Genomic DNA, 20,301 nt, shown 5'->3' with positions numbered 1-20,301 from the left:
TAATTCCAGGTGAAGAATAAGACGTCTTATCACACATTTTATTGTCAGTAACCTCTGTCACTGTTTTGCACTCAGTGCAGCCAAGCAACTGCTGCTTGTATTATTTCACAGTGCTGTTCCATTAACATGAATTATAACAAGAAATATTTCCTGAATGAGAAATCAGTTCCACCCCACTCTTTCAAATTGGCTGGTCATCGGGCACTTTGACAAATACGGGCCCAGGTCCACCGTAGTTGACTGAGCATATACATGCCCAATTTCTGACCATAGATTTGAGAAGATGAATGAGCCTTAAGAGCTCCATTGGCAGTGAAGCATGTCTGAAATAGAGGTTACCTTTAATAGGGTTTTAATGTGATCTATGAGATGTCATCTACAGTAGATGAGTCCACCCAAGCTTTACATCCTCACACCCCAGTTTCTGTCAATACAGTGCTGGCAGGCTGTAGATATTATACAGTCACAGTGAACCAGCTGGTGCTTACAACTGCAGTGTACATCCTTCAGTACTGTACTACCTGTGAGTCTGTGAATACCTACCTGGCCATTAATAGCACAAGTGTGTTGAATGCTTAACTAAGTGTTCTAGCACCATGTTTAAGTGTGGCTTATATTTTTAGGAATTGCCGTGACAGAATCTCATAGGTTCAGGGCCCTGCTACATACTCATGCTGCATGAAGCTCCAGCAGTGATGCTATTTATAGATCCCCATTTGCAATCCACCTCTCCCTATCATTGTCAAACATCAGTGGTTGTCAGTGATTACTCTCAGCACTTTAGCTGTCAGCCCTGTAGGCATTGAGGAAGTAAGCGATGCATAGATTCCGGGTGTGATGCATATAGATTGTGGGTGAGAGTGCTATACCACTCTGATGCTTTTCTTCTACAAATTGACACCTATGCTGCATTCCTGTGAACTTATATCCCCCTTAATCTCTTTTCGGAGAGTGTGAGAGGAGAAAAGGATGAGCAGGAAGAGAGGATGTGTTTGTAAGAATGATGTAATTATTGTGCAAGCCATTTGCTTGAATGAAAGGAATACCACCAGTTATTGAATGGAATGAGCATGGAATGGGGTTCGCATTCTATCTAATTTCCAGCAGGGAGCATTGGTTGCAAAAAGAAGTCTGTTTCTATAGAAGTCTATGAGAAAATGACCCTACAATTTATTACTTCAGTAAACATTTACATAATGAGTTTATAGTCTCAATTGCTAGTTTAGCATTAGCTGGTAACTTAAGCGAAAGTTTGCAGATTTCTGTGTACTGCCGTACATGCAGATGAAGGACTCGCTTCAGAAGGGTTGCGGAAGCAGTTAGCTTAGCGCAGTGCCATTGCAACCATAAACAACACTGGCTTGGCCGTGTCATACTCCCCAGCTCCACCTTCTCGTTCAAATATTGTTGCGTCCGGTTAAAAAAAAACGACCAAGATGCCGACGGCCAAATTGCCAAACGCAAGGCTTCAAAACGACAGTCCACAAACAAGTGGGTGACGTCACTGATGCTACATCCACTATTTTTACACACTATGATTTAAGCAAATATTATTCTTCTATTTTTTTGTATTGAAGTTATTGCTGTTGCGAGACGTGCAGTTTTTACCCACTAAGTAGTTTAGAAATTGAATTTATGGATGGACGAAGAGGATCATTATAACTAAGTATCCCAGTTTCTGGTTTCTTGGGGCATTACTCTCTCCTTTTATTCTCCTTCTAAAATGATTTAGACTCCCACTGTTTTGCTCGCTCTCCATCACTGTGCAGGCCCCAATCCAGCATGAGGTGATTCCAAGGAAGCAAGGTTCATATCTCCCAGGGTTAGTCTTCAACAGCTCCCCCTAAAATAGCTTCAGCACATCCTCCTGCTTGCCATCCCTGTATTCTGCAGCAGAAGTCTGCAGTGCCTCCATGCTGCACAACAGCCTTTCTCTCTATCTTACCTCTTTGATGGTGGCTTCCTTTCTCTTTCTTTCCCCCATCTTTTCTCTACTACTTTACCTTTTGCCCTCTTTTTCTCTCTTGTGAGCTTTTTGGACTTGCAAACACACACATGCAAACAAAGCACAGGTTGAGGACATTGAGGAAAAAGGGATACAAATGTCATTATGCCCCCTCCTTGTCATGGTCTAAAAACAGATTTGGATTTGACCACTGGCCACTGCTGTCGGATTAACAAGCACAGTGTCCAAACCCCCAAGACAAAATGATCACCCTCCAAATCTATCAAGTTAAAACACCTACTTTCTGTAATATAAGATTTTACATACAGCTTTCATAAGAACTTATTTCAGAGTACAATGAACACAGTAAGTCTAAGATATTACAGAATAATAATTAGCCCTTTATTCTTACTGATGCATTGTGCTGGCCTCACTTGAACTTGTTTCATATTTTCAAGTTGCCTGTTGTGAGTGACTGTGGTGACATGCTAACACGTGTCTAATGCTCTTTTGTGGAGCGACGTTCCTCTAACCACTCTGTGTTAGTAGGGGAAGGGGAGGTTTTGTATTTTACTGTCTGGTAAAACAGATGCTCCAGGAGCAGTGCCCTAACCTCGATACTTTATGAGAATTAAATATATGACATTGAAATAGAGAGAATAGCAAGCCACTTATACCTACACTGACATCAATAATGATCACCTTGTTTAGGAGAACAGGTGCCATTTCAAGTCAGTGGTACATAGAATCTGTTATAATGAGACTTAGGCCACCTTTCCATGGGTTTTTGTGCAATGCCATGTCATGAACACATGAGTTCTCCCTGTGTCCTCACAGCAGGGAATAGCCACACTAGCATTGCAGATAGCAACCAACCTGTGATGGTCTTCTCCTTTAAAACAATACAAACCAGGGGTTTGCAAAGTCTGACGGGGCGACTCATCCCGCCCCCCCACCATACCCGCCATGTCCTGCTGTTTGCTATTTACTGTTTGCTATCATGCTCTTAGTTTGGGGCCCTCATTTGGGGGCTTTGGGGGATGTGAAAAGCAAGTATAATGTTGCCATGGAGTCAGTGAGCAACTTGAGTTGTGTGTTTTTTATGCCTTTTACGTTTTTGGCAAATTGGCACCATTTAGAGTATGCTGAATTAGTTATTAGCAGTTCCTGCTTTTGATGTAGCCACATATTTACAGACAACTAATATGAGATTACTTTGATACCCAAGGAAAGTTAAAAACATGATGCTTCTCAGGCAAGTTTTGGAGTTATAAGGACCGTCTTTTTTGCTAACTGACATGGCATATTCATATTCATCTGTTTTGGATATTGCAGGGAGGACATACAGCATTCAACAGAGAGCTGTGAGATAAAGAGCTGAAGGATAGCGTACTGTGCTTACTGTGGTTGGTTCAAACCAACACACCTCCAACAGGTCAGCAATGCCTTTTAACTTGCTGTTCTGTGGAAAACACTCCATGCCAGCAGGGCTTGAATAGTGGTTGGTCACAACTCAGCTCAGCATGAATATTCCCAGCCCTATTAAAACATGACCAAAGGGAATACTACCATCTGCCAATCTAACATAGTAATGTGGCCACCTACAGTGAAACAGAGAGATGCCTATTGTGATAGCTGTAACAGCAACAGAAACATCTTTGATTGATATTTGATTCTGTAGACACCCAACCAACACTATGCCAGTGCCTGCAGTGAGGCACAGTTAGCATTAACATTTTATGTCACATATGCCACCTCTCAGAGTAGGTCAATGGTGTCCTGACCCCATGATGCTAATCACTGCCATGGTAGATTTATGAATCACATCTCATTACCTGCAGATTTTGCATGACAGGATGCAGTTAAGAATGACTTATGATCACAGTCAACCTGCACACAGTACAGTATTAGCAAGCATGGCAAACTTCCAGATCAGTTGTCTTGCATTTCGCTCAACTAAGACAGGCATACCACATAAAACACACCACAATTTGCCAATATTTTTGCATTACTTCTAACAGGTTTCCTGGGAACCATTGGTTTAAATGTATTACACTGTACTGAAATGCATAGTAGAATTAAACCTGCAGTTACTTCAAATTTACTTGGAAACGGTAATCAATGACACAGTTCAAACAATTTGGTATGAGTCAAGACTTCTCTGGAAAAAACTCAAGTGATGCCCAATATCTGAGATTTGGGAGTAACTTGCCAAACAAAAGACACTAAAGCTTTCACAACATCCATTTTTGCCTGTTATGTGTCTTTTAAAATTGAATAACAACATAGCCTCTGAATGCAATGCTTTGGGAAAGCCGGCTATCACTATTGGGAGTTAAAGTGCCCTTGAATGCACCACAGAGTAGAGTTATAAAAATAGTACCTGCTCCCTACTGCAGTTCACATGACGACAATTATGTAACTCTGGCAAATGGTAAAGGTGAATGGTTAAAAATATTGTTCAGTGTATGCAGTTTGTAGTTGCACTAAAATATGAAAACCCACCACCATTGAAAAAGGAAAAGTTTTAAATTAAATTTAAAAATAATCATAATATTACAATAAAAAGTAATTCCAGAAGATATCTGATTGATGATGATGAAATACCCTGCGTCCCTTAGCAATTTCAGATCATCCAAAAACAAGATGGAAATCCCAACACATTTGCTGTTTTTTTAAATATTAAATGAATCAATATAAAAAATGTCACTAAGAAGTTGCATGGTTGGAGTGCCTTTACTGTCACCATCTCTGTGGCATGGAATTAGCACTATGGTCTGGTTTATGGTTGAAGATGGAATGACATGTTGGCAATTGAGAGGCTACAGGATTACACATGTAAGCAGATCAGCTTCAGTCCTAAGGTGATTAGATTGAGAATATCAAAACAGGAATTATGACTGAACAAAATCGGTATTAAATCACTAAAAATTATATCAACATGTGTGTGCATTGAATGGGATTGGTTCAGGTTACATGGGGGTAGGGTAGTTAGAAAACACAGCTTAACTATATTTGGTAGGAAGACATGCCAACTGTCTTGCATGATCATACCTCTTCATAATCTAGGAGGCCTCTGAGCTAAAGACGATTTTGAAAAATGTTTTTACAAAATGCAGCATGCAAAATTGAGGTCTGATTAAAAAATGGTGACATTTGGAATTCAAAAGCAGACAAACAACTATTCTAAGAACTCATGTCCGTGAAGGACAAGAACAAGTTCTCCTGTTTATTATTCTGCGGCTGCAGAAAATGTCAGACCTGCTGCTCCATTTGTGACACGATTTTTCAGACAGATGTGGATTCAAACATAAAGGCTTTCATCAGCTGCTTGTGAGTGTGTGTTTTGCATATGCTCTGTTGGTGTACATGCACTTGCAGCACCAGGTGTAAAAGTCATTCATGTTTATTACTCAGCTCTTCTTCCCATTCAGTTATATGACAAGCACTCCTTTGCTACCTGACTTTCATTGTCTTATTTCTGTTCTGGTACAAATCTAAAGTTGTGACCCTCAGACATGTGCAGCCAACCAGATAGCAAAGGCAAAGCCAGGCAAATGTTTACATACATGCATTATTGAGTAGTTACTCTAGGTAACCTGTTTGACTGGTCAGTCTCCTGCTATTATGTACACCTGGCTTCCAAAGGAGGAATTCTGCAACCATGTAAGAACATACCTTCAAAGACTTCAATGTCAAATGGAAGGGGTTCTTTTAACATGTAAATATCAACACTGGTGTTCTCTGGTGCGCCTTAGTACTATACAGAAGGCCTTCCCTTTACGTGTGACTCTGAATGCAACAGGTATCTGTTACATCTGCATTCTCTAACTGGAGTGATGATGTCACTGCCAAGCCACAATTACGCACGGCAGATCCACTGGTTACATTTTGTGCAACCAGCATCAGGAGGGGAAACCCAATGCAACCCCCCAGAGATGGCGCCAGTGCTGGTATGTGTAACAAATACATATTTTGTTAACACATTATGTTATACATGTGGTTACAGCAAGATTTAGCTACCAGTGCAGTTTTGTCTTCATTTGTGGAATATTGCCCAGTGATTAGGAAGCATTGCTCACTCACTGTGCAGTAAGGTTGCAGTGAGCAATCACTGCTTACTGCTCAACAAGAAAAAAACAGGGAGTGCAAGAAAGTACCAAAGGGGTTTGAACTTATAAAAAGACTGTGCCATCAAAGCAGACGTATAATTTGTAAAAATTTGCCCACTGAACCAAATAATTAGCTTACTAAATACAGCTGACCTCCTCCACAAAAACGTGTCTTCCGTCATGTAGATGTCATGGGATTGTACAGCGTACGGACTGGACTGTGTTTGTGTTTGCTTTCCACAGAGTATAATTGGGCAGTCTTCCTCATGCGTTGGTTAAAGCTCTGCCCTTTTACTGTGAGTCCCACCTGCACACTCTTGGTACCATATACCAGGGACAAATCCGCATCATCATACACAGAGCAACATAAAATAACTGATTTACCCGATTAAGTATTGGTTTCATTTTTACAGCCAGTATACTATAAGATCATATATTTAGAAAAACATATTTAGTGAATATTGTCCATGGGCTCAGTTAATGTTGGGTAAGCTGAGATCGGCAATGACTGACCAAACATGTGTACTCCAAAGGCATCTATGTACTCAAAACGACATTGGTTTAACAAGAGTTATCATTGTCTGATGGATGTGGTTGGTTGCTGCTAACAGTATGCAACAGTTTATAAAGGATCAAAACAAGTCTGCTGAAAGAACTCTTTTGTCCTTGTTCTATCTGTGCTTGATCCCTTTTGAAGCATTTTAACATGTCCTTGTGTCTTCTTCTGCTCCCTGTCCTCTGACTCTTCAGCCCCCCCCACGTTCACGGATACGCCACCTCAGTATGTAGAGGCCAAGGAGGGGGGTAGCATCACTTTGACCTGCACAGCCTTCGGCAACCCCAAACCCTCGGTCAGCTGGCTGCGGGAAGGCAGCCTCGTGGTCAGCAGTGCCAAGTACAAGGTATACGACTGTATAATGTATTTATGTCTCATCTGAATATTGATCGTGACGCTCCTCTCAGGTTGTGTTCAGACTGACACCAGTGCTGTGTGTAAATAGGCAGCTTTCTTATTCATTTTAATGAGACAAATTGGACTTCTGCATCTGGATGGAATTCATTAATACATCTTGTAACAACTTGTTGCGTGATTGGTTCACTTAGAATGACAATATTATCATGAATGGCCAAATTCACTGAACATTCTTCCTGACCACTCTTCTAGGCTTCTTTCTTTACCTCTTTATTATTGTTTAATTCTTGATCTGTCAAGTCAAGTCATGTAAGTCTTATTTATATAGCCCAATTTAAAAAATCACAAATCTGTACAGCCTGCAACACCCTCTGTCCTTACCCTTACTGTACGTACACACCGCCGCCAACTTGAGCTGCAAAGAAGCTCTTGCTGCCCTGTCAAGGACGCTTGTCAAAAAGTACGGGGAAGCTTTTTGACGCTTTGGCCTCTCTGACGTGGCAGCATTCTTCGATCATGTTCAAGACACTATTGAAGAAAAAGCACAAGCAGCCACTGCACAGCCAATATATTGACACTAGAAACCTTTTATAAATTACATGTGTAATGACTTTTTAATTTGTATTGTTTGTTGGTCGCAGCGGTGTCTGTTAGCAGTTAACTCGCTCGTTAGCCGCTGAACCGCAGCAGCATGCAGGCAGAGCGAGCAGCCGCCAGACTCTACTCTGTTGACTGTTTAGAGACCATGTGACCGGCAGGTAACGTTAACTGGTCCCTATATGCAAACAGCCAGCAACGGCAATTATGAGCTTTTCCTCCATTTTCTCAGAACTAATGTTTTGGTAGGAACGAAAGTTTACATCATATGTTTCTCTGGAATCAGCCAGAGCGAAGGACGTCTATATTCCCATTGGTTGCTGGCGTTTGCCGCTGAACCGCGTCATAGCTCATTACCATAAGGTGACCTACTTTCAACTTTCTGATTGACGCTATGGTCGCTCAAAACGTTTGCGCCAACAGATTTGCCGCTCCATAATGAAAAACGCTTTAACAGGAAAAAAATAAAAAAGGAGAGATGCCTCTTTCAGGACAGACAGAAATGCAATAAACGTGTGTAGAGAATAGACCAAAATAGCGAAATTACAATATGGGAAATATAAAGATTGTAAACATATATAAAGAAAATGGATACAGGTGGAGGACAGACAACACAAACACACAAGAGGCAAAACTCAAGCACACCATTCACACAGAGGGAGCGAGAGAGAGACAAGGACATCATGCACATGAGGGAGAGAAAGACAAGAGGAGAGGCTGAATCTCCTGGAGAATTTGTGAATCTATTAGTGAGTATGTTCCTTGTGGGATTTACTGTAAGTGTAGCATCTCAGATGGTGAACAAATTGTCACTGCAGCTGGGATCTTTGAGTCTCAATCATCTTTACACTTAATACGGCAGAGTACACACACACACACACACACACACACACACACACACACACACACACACACACACACACACACACATTAGATCAATTATTTAAACTTTGTTCATGGAAGAGTTATATATCTAAAGTAGTGGTCAGCAGCTTTTGCCGAGTCACTAGACTATACTGTTTACTTTTATAGACTGGTGAGCAGCTGTGAAATCTGTTAACATGAAGATGTGCTCTACACTGACTGACTCATCAATCTGAATGACCATTTAGTGTTAATCAAAAGGCTGCACTCATCTCTTTCAGTAAACAAACTTCTTGTTTTCTGAAAAAACTGTCCCATGTAAAGTGGAAATTGTTGCATCATGCTGTCAGGTGTGGTGGACTGAAAAATTAAGTTAGAGGGAGGAGAAGGAAAGTCCTTTGAGTCAGTTTTGACTTCAGCTGTGTTTATTTTATATGATGTGCTTACCATAAAAAATGTTTTTTTAAAGTTTCTGCAAAAAATGGCAAAAAACAGGACCTGTTTAGAACTACAACTACTTTATACTACATTTTTTCATGTCTGTCTTAAAACAATAATATAATGTAAACATTTTTTTTTTTCCTTTTTAAGTTTAGTGAAACAGCCCAAATGGTACAAAAGGTAGCCTAAATCACAAGCCACACCAAACTACTTGTATCCGTCCAATTAAATAAGAAGTTAAGCCGCCCAACCAATGCAATATGCTCAGCTCTTCACAAACACCAATTTACTATTTGAAACAAGTTCAATGTTTCCATGCCTCTAGGCTCGGCCCTGAAGGTGACATTGTGTCATAAAACCTCCCTCTCCTGGGTGTAGTAAGTACTGGTGAGGTTCTTGTAACGGTAGTCTTCCACAACTCACTTTCCAGCTATACTCCCCATTAGGGTTGGGCATCGAGAACCGATTCCTACTTGGAATTGTTTCAAAAATTACGATTCCTTTGGAATCGTTTCTTTATTGGAATTATTTGGTTTCAAATCTGATCATGGGTTCCAAATTTAAAATGCGCAACTTTTGGTTTCCGTAGCGGCCAGGCGCTTGTTGTGTTGCAGCCTTGGAGCACAGTAAGCAGCGCTCTAGTCTGGCTTTATTTTACGTTGAAAAAGCCCAGTAAAACTTCAACCCACCATTGAATCAAAATAAAACTTTCCTCTTATTTGTGAAATAAGCATGTGACCCGTTTCAACTCTCCCCTCAAAGATTCGGAATCAAGAATCGATAAGTACCGGAATCGAAAGGAAGAATCGGAATTGGAATCAGAATCGTTAAAATCCAAACAATGCCCAACCCTAGTCCCCATTTACCTTCTGCAATACCAGTAGCATGCGTTTTAAACTACCTACGAATGCACCAGACACTGCTCCAAGTGACATCACATTTTAGATTCAACTTTATTGTCATTGTGCAGTGTACAAGTACAAAGACAGCGAAATGCAGTTTGCGTCTAACCAGAAGTGCAAAAAAAAGCAAGTATAGACAGGTGGTGCATAGACAGGAAAATACATATATTGCAGTGTTATAAGAGCAGAATAAATATGGCTATGTAATATGAACAACATGTACATATATGTGCAATGTAGTAGCAGTGACATTATACTAGTAGTAAGAATAACATATATATAGATATATGCAGTCTATTAACAGAATATATAATAAGAAAAACAGAATAAATATGGATATTCTGTATGAACCATATAGACAGATATGTACAGTATGTACAGCTATGTGCAGTGTGTTAACATTATAAGAGTAGTAAGAATAAGTGTATGTGCAGGATGAATAGTATGAAGAGCAGTAGAATATGGCCATGTATAGGTGTAATTACAGTATGTGCATCTGTAAATAAATAAATAGAACAGTATGGGTGGGGTAGGGTAGTGCAAATTGTCCTGGGAGGGGGGCTTAGTAGGTTAAATTGTCACCGGGATGCAGAGCAAGAGTTCAGTAGGGTGACAGCCGCAGGAAAGAAGCTTCCACTGAACCTGCTGGTACGGGTGCAGAGAGATTTAATTAAGATTTAATTTCATTCTCAGCCAAAAAGCAAATTAAAAAGCAATATAATTATTTCTGGGATTGTAATAGTAGTTGGATCCCTGCTGCAATGAGCTACATCAGGTTATTAGTCTATTGTGAAAATCAAACTATTGTTATTTCCAGTTGGAAGCAGTTTTAGATTTTACTAGAGACCTGTAAATGTTTTTAGAATTCCCTAATCAATGCTCAAGTTTGATGAAATTCATAGATTACTTCCTGCCCCTTAAATCAAAAAATGACAAAAGCTTTGGATTATTAATTACCTCCGCCGAGGAGGTTATGTTTTCGGGTCTGTCTGTTTGTTGGTTTGTCAGAGCATTTGTCATTATCTCTATAACTTCCAAAACTCACGTGAAGGCAGAAGGGCTTTCTCTCTCTTTCACACGCAGTGCTCTGTGTGAGAATATAAACAAAGTCACGTGACTGGGGGCAGAGGGCATCGCTGAGGGTAAAAAATGAATGAACACAAGATTGGATGATATGGCGATTTAATTTGATTTAACTTTACTAATGATGGGCTTATTGTAATGATGCAGCCACAACAGCAAAAAAAAGAAGAAAAAAAAAATGAAAGAAAGGTTTATGCAAACGGGCTGTTGCTCGGGCAACAATAGCCCGTACCTGTGCGCGTCCAATCATTTACATTTCCTTCAATTCAGTAAAGACTGCAAGTAGCCATGTTTCCATCCACACATTTTTAATGCGAATTAAGTAATATCAAATGTAAAAATTACTTGAAACAGAAAAATTTGATTGAATTTCATGAATATCGACAAAAAGTTTATACGTTCGATCTCATTGGATTTTTTCTTAATTGGTAAGCGGCTTATGCGATAAACGCAGATGGAAACGTTATTTGCTGAATAAATAATGAATTGTGATTAAGTTTTAGGTCATTTTATGGTTGCAATCCGCCATAAAACTAAGAAGAAGAAGAAGGTAATTTCCGCTTTCTTTGCAGACGTGGCGAGTGTCAACAAAGACAAAGATATAGGTGGGCGAACAAGGACACGAGAGACTTTTAAAATTTTATTTGCGAGCCAAATATAACGGCTATTTTATATAGTTGTCGTCTGCATTTACGTGCATCTGCATCATCATAGTGATGTTCATAGCTTCAATAGCAACATGAAGAAACAAATCTACATCAGCATTTCATCCTCTCAAAGAAATAGCAAGAATTAAAAGTCTCATGTTAAGACAAGATTTGGAGAAATGCATTCATGTCATCTTCAGCAGGGTGGATTATTGTAAAAGACCATTAGACAACTTCAGCACATTGAGAACACTGCTGCCAAAGTTCAAACCGGTACCAGTACCATTGAGCATATTCCTCCTGTCCTTAAAGGGGTGATTGAATGCAAAACCGATTTTACCTTGTCATAGTTGAATAATGACAGTTTAGTGGGTAACTAGGACATACATAGAACCTCAAAATCCCATTGACACCTCTTTCCTCTGCAAATCTCACAATTTGAAACTGCCTCTGAAAATGGGCAAATCTCCTCATTTGGCTCTAGTCTCTATCTTTGTCACGCCCCAACATTTACGTAGGCTACACCACTGACCTGAGATCAGGTAGTCTTCTGAATAGGTCGCGCAGATCTCAGAAATTGTACACATTGTTCATCTGCTATTTTACCACTAAATTCACTTCTGAGACTTTTTTATGCGAGAAATCAACTATGTAGAGGTCAAATATGTGCCGTTTTACGAAAATTGATGGCTAATTATAAATTTTGTCCGACTGTGTGTCGGAGTGCAGCGGCCGGTGCTGCCTGTGTTGCTGCCTCGCCGCCCGGCCTGCCTTTCTTCACAGACCCCAGCCTGCTGGGAGGTAGATGGAGCTCCGTCACAGCTAGCAGCCCACGGCACTCCATACCCGCGCAAAGTCACCGTTTTTTGGGTTAATGGACTACCAAACGCCGCTGCCCTGACTGCCCCTCTTCCTGCTAAATGGCCAGTGTGTGTGAGTGAGAGCGCGGTCAGCGAGCTTGTTACGCCAGCAATCTCTTACCACAGGTCCCAGTTAATCTTATAATGTGTGTAATTATAATGTGTTGAGTTATTTAAACAAACGATCAGGGAAATAAACGCCTCTTGTCCGTGAGTCTCATTGATAGAGCCTGCGGCTGGATGGAGCTCTATCAATGAGAGCTAGCTAGCCTCCTCTTAGAATTCCTCTGAAATTCACAAAAATGCATTAAATTGAAATTGGACACCATTGTTAGCTTTATAAGACCTTGGGGTATATGTTATATAAGTGGCGTGACAAAATTCAAACTGTAAATATAGCTACTCTAGTTATGCCGGCAGCTGGCAGCCAGCCAGCTCCGTGGAACTCCACGGAGCTCCGCGAAGCCCCGAGTATTCCAGTAGTCCAGTACCCAGGGAAACAGTGACTTTCACTGGGTATGGAGGTTGCCGCTTTCTCGTCAGACTGTGTGGAGCTCCTAAAGTCCGACACATCTTACCAAATTTGTAATTAGCCATCAATTTTCGCGATTCAATTTGAGCTTTATATAGTTGATTTCTTGCTTAAAAAAGTCTCAGAAGTGAATTTAATAACGAAATAGCCCGACAAACAATGTATAACTTTGCAGTGTCTGAAATATGAGACCTGCTGTCTCGTCTCCAATGTGTTTCTATGGGGTTCGTTCAAACCAATCAGCGCGCAGCTGATTGAACCAAAAGCTCTTGTTCCAAATAGAGCCATATTCACAGGGTAGTTAAGGGCCTAATAAAATAGCATTCGGGCAATTTTCAGCCCAACCAATGTTACATACCCTATTAGGAGACCTTAAGGAACAGTGTAAAATACCCTATATAATCATTCAATCACCCCTTTAAATCTTTCCACTGGCTTCTGGTTAGTTACAGAACCGATTTGAAAGTGCTACTGCAGGTTTATAAATCACCTAACAACCTCAGGCCAACATGCAGTTCTGCCTAGAGAATATAAACACAACAGTTCCCTCAGATGATTTAGAAGCAATGAGCTGGTAGTAACAAGCTGCTTTTAGCTACCATTCAGCACACAGATGGAACCCACTTCATGATCATCTTACGTAAATGCACAACTTTTTTTGTGCCTGTGATGATTGGTTTCTCTACTGCACTTTGACTTTCTTTTGTCAAATTTGGGACATAATACTGCACTGTAACAGCACTATTTCTAGTCTATTGTATAAATATAATCCTTTTCTTGCCCAAAGTTATTATATGCTTTGATCTTATAAGTATATTCCCTGCACTCTCTCGTGGTCCATCTCCCATCTATCATGATGTTTCATTATATTGTCTATATATTGTATAATCAAATGCAATGTATTGGAAATGCGTACATACCTATATTTCTTAGTTAAACTTTCTTTGGACTTAGAGCTGCAAAGATTAATCGATTAGTGTAGTTGTCAAATGAATTGCTATATTAATCGCTAACTATAGTCTTTTTTTATGAAAACATTTTTTTATTTGATTCCAGCTTCTAAAATGTGAATATTTTCTAGTTTAGTTTTTCCTCCGTGACAGTAAACTGAATATATTTGACTTGTGGACAAAAGAAGAGACATTTGAGGACGTCATGTTGGCATTTGGAAACTACTGATCCACATTTTTCACCATTTTCTGACATTTTATAGACCAAACAACTAATAGATTAAGAAAATAATCGACAATGAAAATAATCGTTAGTTGCAGCCCTATACGCGCGTGTGTGTGTGTGTGTGGGTGGGTGTGGGTGTGGGTGTGGGTGCTTGGGTGGATGGGTGGTTTGACTAATGTGTCATTTTAATATTAATATTTTGTGCCAAAAATAACAACTATAAATAACAAATCTGCTTAATGTTTTCCAATAAGCATACAACAAACTAGTGTGTGTGTGTGTGTGTGTGTGTGTGTGTGTGTGTGTGTGTGTGTGTGTGTGTGTGTGTGTGTGTGTGTGTGTTTATATGTGTAAACGCATGTGGCCCGTTGTCACTGACGGTCCACCTTAAAAGTAGACTTTTAATAGTTACAATGTTTGTGTGTGTGTTCAGGTGTCTGATGGGAGTTTGACAGTGCTATCCATCACCCGGGAGGATCGTGGGGCCTACACGTGTCGAGCCTTCAGCCCCCAGGGAGAGGTCATTCACACCACACGGCTGCTAGTACAAGGTAGGTACATGGGTATGTGTTGCTGTGTCCTTAGAAGTGTAAAGTATGTTTTACATGTTCTTATAGCACACACTTCTTTTGATTAAGAAATTACTGTTGACACTGAGTCTGTGGTAGCTGCCACGCTTCAATATACAGTCATGTACATACACATTATAGATAAAGTACAGCTACTTTTTTGGAGGTTGGGAATGTGATACTAAGGAGTAGTGCTTTGAGAGATACATTAATATTTTAGTGGAATAATGCTGTTGTGCCTATTTAGGACATTTTTATTTGTTTTTTTCTTTTATGTGATTTTTACTTTAATTTAATATGATACACTGTTTTTGTTCTTTTGTTATTCCTATGACCATATTTTTTTTAATAATTTTTCGTACCTGACAATGTTTTTTATTAGTATTCAAAAATGGAGCAACAAGCTGAAAACCACTTGCTTTTCAGAGGTGAATTTGTGTACCGTACTTGTATTTCCAAAACGTTTAGCCAGCAAGAGAAGCCTTCCAGTGAGAAACAGTAGCTACTAGCAGTAATAACGCAAAGCCGTGCCACACAGTTAGCTCGTCTAACAAGTAACGTTAGCATGTACATACAGCAGTACAGTATACAGGCAATACTGTACTTATAACAGTTTTCTCTCTGAAAAATGACCAATAACAACATGATGCATTTTCCAAAGCCAACACTGCAACTCTAACAGCTGTAACCAAATCATACACTGAAACTAAGCACACATCCCTCTGACCCTAATTTATGATAGAGCCTGATAAACTATCTTTGCAAAACTTTCCACCACCTTATTTAACAGGATGCTGATATAGATGTATGCCCTCTGAGCTAACAGGGAGGTTTCCCTCTTGGGATATTGAACTTTTCGTGCATTGCTTTTCGATTTGTGCAGTTTATGGCACAAAATCGTCTCATGTTGATCTTCTCATAAGCTCTTAGTCATCCTGGGTTGCATTGAAAATTATGCCATTGCTCGGAAACCCGTCTAAAGCATGTACACCACTTTTTGCGGTGTAACTGCTTTGATTGATGTTTGGGCATGCCTCAGTAACGGCCAATCTCATGAACTCCCCTCATTATAAAATGCAGCCGAAAGACTAATGAGCAGTAAGGACAGTACAGAGTGGCTTCGCTAAGGGAAACTCTTCTGGATGTGCAGCGTTGCAAGTCAGAGCCACAACACTCCAATGTAATATACTGTACAGAATAACAGAACTACAGATGAGTTTACATTTACATGTAAATTATGACCAGCTGACAAACACACCAACATTGCTGGTCCTTGAGCCATGCCTTTATTATCGCTAACAATAAAGTAAACCGTTTTAAGTGAAACTGTAACATTTTGTCTTGGATTGAAATGTGTTAAAGCTAAATGTATCTCTTCCCTGCTGGTGTAAAACTGTCACAACCTTTGTGATATCAGCTAGCTGATCCATCAAGGGTGCTATCACACCCATGTGCACACATCAGGCTGAGGAGAATTTAAATAGTTAATGATAGTATGTTTAGGGGTGGGATTGGTCTACACTGAAATTAGTTTGGAGACAACTAACTGCTGCATTTTACAACAGGAACATTTAAGACTAAATGGAGCTTAGCAATTGCATTCATACATTTGCACAGTTTATTATTTATAGAGGCCTACAGAGAAAAAAGAATCAGAGGATGAGAGAGCATTTTCCCTGCAGCTCTAAATGAAACGTCAGCTTCTGTAACTACAACAATCTGTTTGTATCATCCACGCTTTACCACAAAATCAAGACACATTTAGCAAATAAATCTTTTATTGTCTAGAATGTGCCACATCATGCACACATCAGTGCTGAAACTCTATTTTTTTTCCCTCCAGAAATTGAAAGTAAACACAGTATCAAATGTGTCTGTGCAGCAACCATAGATTTGATACGCCTCACCGAAGAGGATAAATGATAAAGCAGCAAACATGGCATTCCAGGTCATCTCATTTAAAGATGGCTGCCATAGATGAACACAGCTGAGTGGTCACGACCTCATCTGAACTGAGGAAATTGAGGCTCCATCTCTGACTGAAACATTTTCACTGAGTTTTCACCAGATTGACTTGTATCATTCTTGTGGAAATGTAACAAAGTAGCAAAGACATGCTCACTTCATAATGAATGCCAGTTAGATACCAGAAAAAGGACTATGCAAGACTGGACTATGAGACATAAAGCTAGCTGAAAGCCATATATTGCACTCCTAAACCAGAGAATTTCTCTGAATGATACTTCCTATGTCAAACATCACTTCACTGGGATGTTTGAGCTTCACCAATACACAACATTTTCATATGTCCTAAGCATGTATGGAGGGGATCTTTAAGTTTTAACAATGTTCGCCAGCCGGTCAGTCCACTTCTTTGGTCCAGTGTGACAACTGGCAGTTGGATTGGTATGACATTTTGAACAGACATTTGTGTTCCCCAGAGGATGAGTCCTTTGGTGATCACCATGTTGGTGATCCTGATTTTCCATTTAGTGTGACCAGCCGTTTAAAGTTTACACTTATCCTGTGAACTATCTCAACATCCATCAGATGGATTGGCACCAAATTTTGTACAGACATGTACATGTAATTTATTGTTATTCTTTATGCTACACGAGAAAACTGTGGTTTATATGTTGGTTGTCAGTTGCTGTCATTCGTCAAAGAACAGACAGTGAACATGTCCACAGAGATCCCATGTTTCCTTTAGCGACTGAGTCCAAAGCTATGGCTGAGGCCAGAGCGCTTGTTTGACCTGTTCTGTATAATTTACGGGACAGACGGATTAATAGAGGCCCTCCTGGAAAGCCACTGAGCAGCAGATCAGCTAAGACTACAGCGCCAACAAATCTCCAGCACTCAGCTGGTTCCAAATAGGGCGGGATAGCGCACGCACACACACACGCCTGGCAGTCGTCCTAACTGGAGGAGGAAATGCTGGATGCATTTGTTGGAACTATGCTGTAAAGCATTGGTTCCCAAACCAGGGTTACACGATGTGACTTAGGGGGTACGTCTAAAAAAAATAATCATGTAAGGGTGTAAGGGTGGGGGGGTACATAGCTACAGGTTGAAAGTCTGAAGGGGTACGGGACTGTAAAAAGTTTGGGAAACACTGCTGTAAAGGATAAAGCACACTCTCCAAGAGAACTCTGCATTTGCTATAGATTATGGTAAAAAAAACTAGCAGAAAGTGGGTGTTGATGAATCCCTTGATGAATAGTAAATTAGATCATGCTGTAAAGCAAAGTACGATACCACAGTGAAGCATGTCATTGAATGTACTTTGTATTCATTCAATATTAAATAATATTTCATCAAACAAGTGATCACTCATATTGCTGGAATTTTGTATTTTTTATAATGTCTGCCTCCTTCCTTTAACCTAACAATTTAACAACACCTACTTTATAACCATATGTTACTGTCATGCCCCCCCCCCTTTCCCTCTTTCCCTCTTTCACTTTATTGATCTAACTTTTGTAAAAAAAATAAAAATAAAATAAAAACTGACTGCATCCTCAGCTGGTTAAACTGCTGACTCCTCAGCCTTGAACTCAGAGCGCACCGCAGCCATGTCTTTATTGCATCAATCTCTTCATTACTAATTATCTCTAGACTGGTGGCGCTACTTCTACCTTTTAACCCTTGCCAGTAGTCTTGAGCACACACTTTAAAATCTCTCCATACTTAGTTTCAACCCTCAGTTGCCTCTTCGTACTCTTCCAGCCAGTTGAGGAGCTGAGAGAAAGATCTCTTTGATACTGGCTCCCTCTCCAGCAGAGTCTCACTGAGATGTAGTTGGGCCATCTACCTGTCCATCTCTTCATCCTTCCTTGGCTTTACATGTATCTGTCCAAATTCTGTATTACAGTTTGACTTTTAAGCTTATGCCACTGTTCCTGTTATGTAGAAATGATTTATATATTTAGTTTGAAAGAATAAAATCCACACATCAGAAAGCCTGCAGGACTGGCACGTTCAAATGAGATCTTTCACACATAATAGCTCAGTCTTAAGCAGTACTTATATGTAGTATAATCTATTTTTGGTGGTATTGCCACATACGCTCACACACTAAAGGGGTGCTCTTGTATAAATCCTACCACCTAGTGTGTGGTAAGTAGCTGAACGTAGATATTGGTAGAATAGGCTGCTTTTAGCTTCCAGACCAAACTCAGCATGGTTACGGATGTAGGTATCGTCACAGATAGGAAATAACTGCAAATCATGTATCATGGTATATAAATATATCCATGCGTGCAAGGAGGATGATCCATCTGGCACAGCAAGGATCACTCAATAAATTCTCATAATCCTTTACTGAGTGCAAAATAAGTATGTGATATGGCTCTGGGGTCTGTTGACAGAACCAGAGTGGCTGTACCGGTGTTAATCCCCATGTGTCTTCACAGTATGTGTACATAGCCATAAATATATACCCCACATGACCCTTGCCCAGTCTGTTAACTAATTCCTGTGTTGTGTCTGTAGTGGGTATGACGTGGTTGAGTGGGAGCTTCCCACTGACAGTGGTCAATATGTGAGTGTCACACTGGCCCCTGTTCTCCATGTGGACAGTGCAGTCATTTAGATTGCGGTATAGCTTCACACAGATTAGTTTCATGCTGCAGACAGTAAAATGATAAATATTTGTCCTGTATATGCTGTATATGTCTTGTGTTGGTTTTAGGGCTGTCCTTGATTAAAGAAATTCACACTGCACGTGAAAGCGCCGCAAATAGCTAGCCACGCATTTCTCCGCACTGGTCACAAAGCGCTCGATGGTGTTTTAAGCCCCCAACGTCGACTTCAAGGCAGCGCTGCGACCGTCGACTTCAAGGCACCTAACCTTAACCTTAACCCTAACCATTGCCTAATCCTAGTGCCATCTATCTATCTATCTCTCTCTCTCTCTCTCTCTCTCTCTCTCTCTCTCTCTCTCTCTCTCTCTCTCTCTCTCTCCCCCAGCAAGTGTGTGTGTGTCACTCTGTCTGTCTCTCTCCTTGTGCCTGATCGTAGACACAGCTGAGAAGTCAAGGCAGCCAAAATCACCATAACCTGGGTGTTTTTATTTTGAAATTTTTTATATTTTGTAAAGTATCTGGCTGCCCTGTGGCCTTCCTGTATGTGATTACCTGTCTGGCTTGACACATTCGCTCGCTGAAAAAATAGAAGAGACGCCGAAAAGCTCGCTGCACCGTGCCGGCTGGTGTGGCCTGACAGATAACGGATGACGGATTACATGGGCGCCGAAATGAAAATAGCTCTGCTTCACGGCGCTTCAGCATGCGGTGTGCTTCAGGTGTTAGTCGACTAACACAATATGATTTTATCGACTAATCGATTAGTTAATTTAATCGACAGATCTGTAAAACTGAGTTTCTCTTAGGCAGTTACACACCGGGCCGATAATTTGTCCGTTGGACAGTCTGGCGAGGTCAGTGACTCGAGTCTGTTCGGTGTGTTCCGTGCCGTCGTTCTTTACAAAGAATCATGCAAAAGCACCACTTTAAATCTTGTGTTTACCAGAAATGTGCTCATGAGTTTCTTGGAATAAAGTCATTCAGCATGAAAAATAGCATAAAAAATGAGTAAAGAAATCAACTAAAGAAATCTTAGTCGACTAAGACCAAAACAACTGATTAGTTGACTAATTG

At 40.3% G+C, this 20,301-nt stretch overlaps 1 protein-coding gene across 5 annotated transcripts in view; it reads left to right on the top strand.

Annotated features, from left to right (window-relative positions):
- Positions 1–20,301, top strand: part of igsf9bb (immunoglobulin superfamily, member 9Bb) — a 136,206-nt gene that overhangs the window by 56,516 nt on the left and 59,389 nt on the right. For all 5 annotated transcript variants that reach the window (XM_031310960.2, XM_036008880.1, XM_031310959.2 and 2 more), the window contains exons 4-5: positions 6,808–6,959; positions 14,506–14,623. In XM_031310960.2, the coding sequence (XP_031166820.1) occupies positions 6,808–6,959; positions 14,506–14,623 (270 nt within the window). The remainder of the gene's footprint in view (positions 1–6,807; positions 6,960–14,505; positions 14,624–20,301) is intronic.

The sequence above is a fragment of the Sander lucioperca genome, chromosome 13 (assembly GCF_008315115.2).
Source record: "Sander lucioperca isolate FBNREF2018 chromosome 13, SLUC_FBN_1.2, whole genome shotgun sequence".
Taxonomy (NCBI): Eukaryota; Metazoa; Chordata; class Actinopteri; order Perciformes; family Percidae; genus Sander; species Sander lucioperca.
This window is presented reverse-complemented; position numbering and strand designations above follow the sequence as displayed.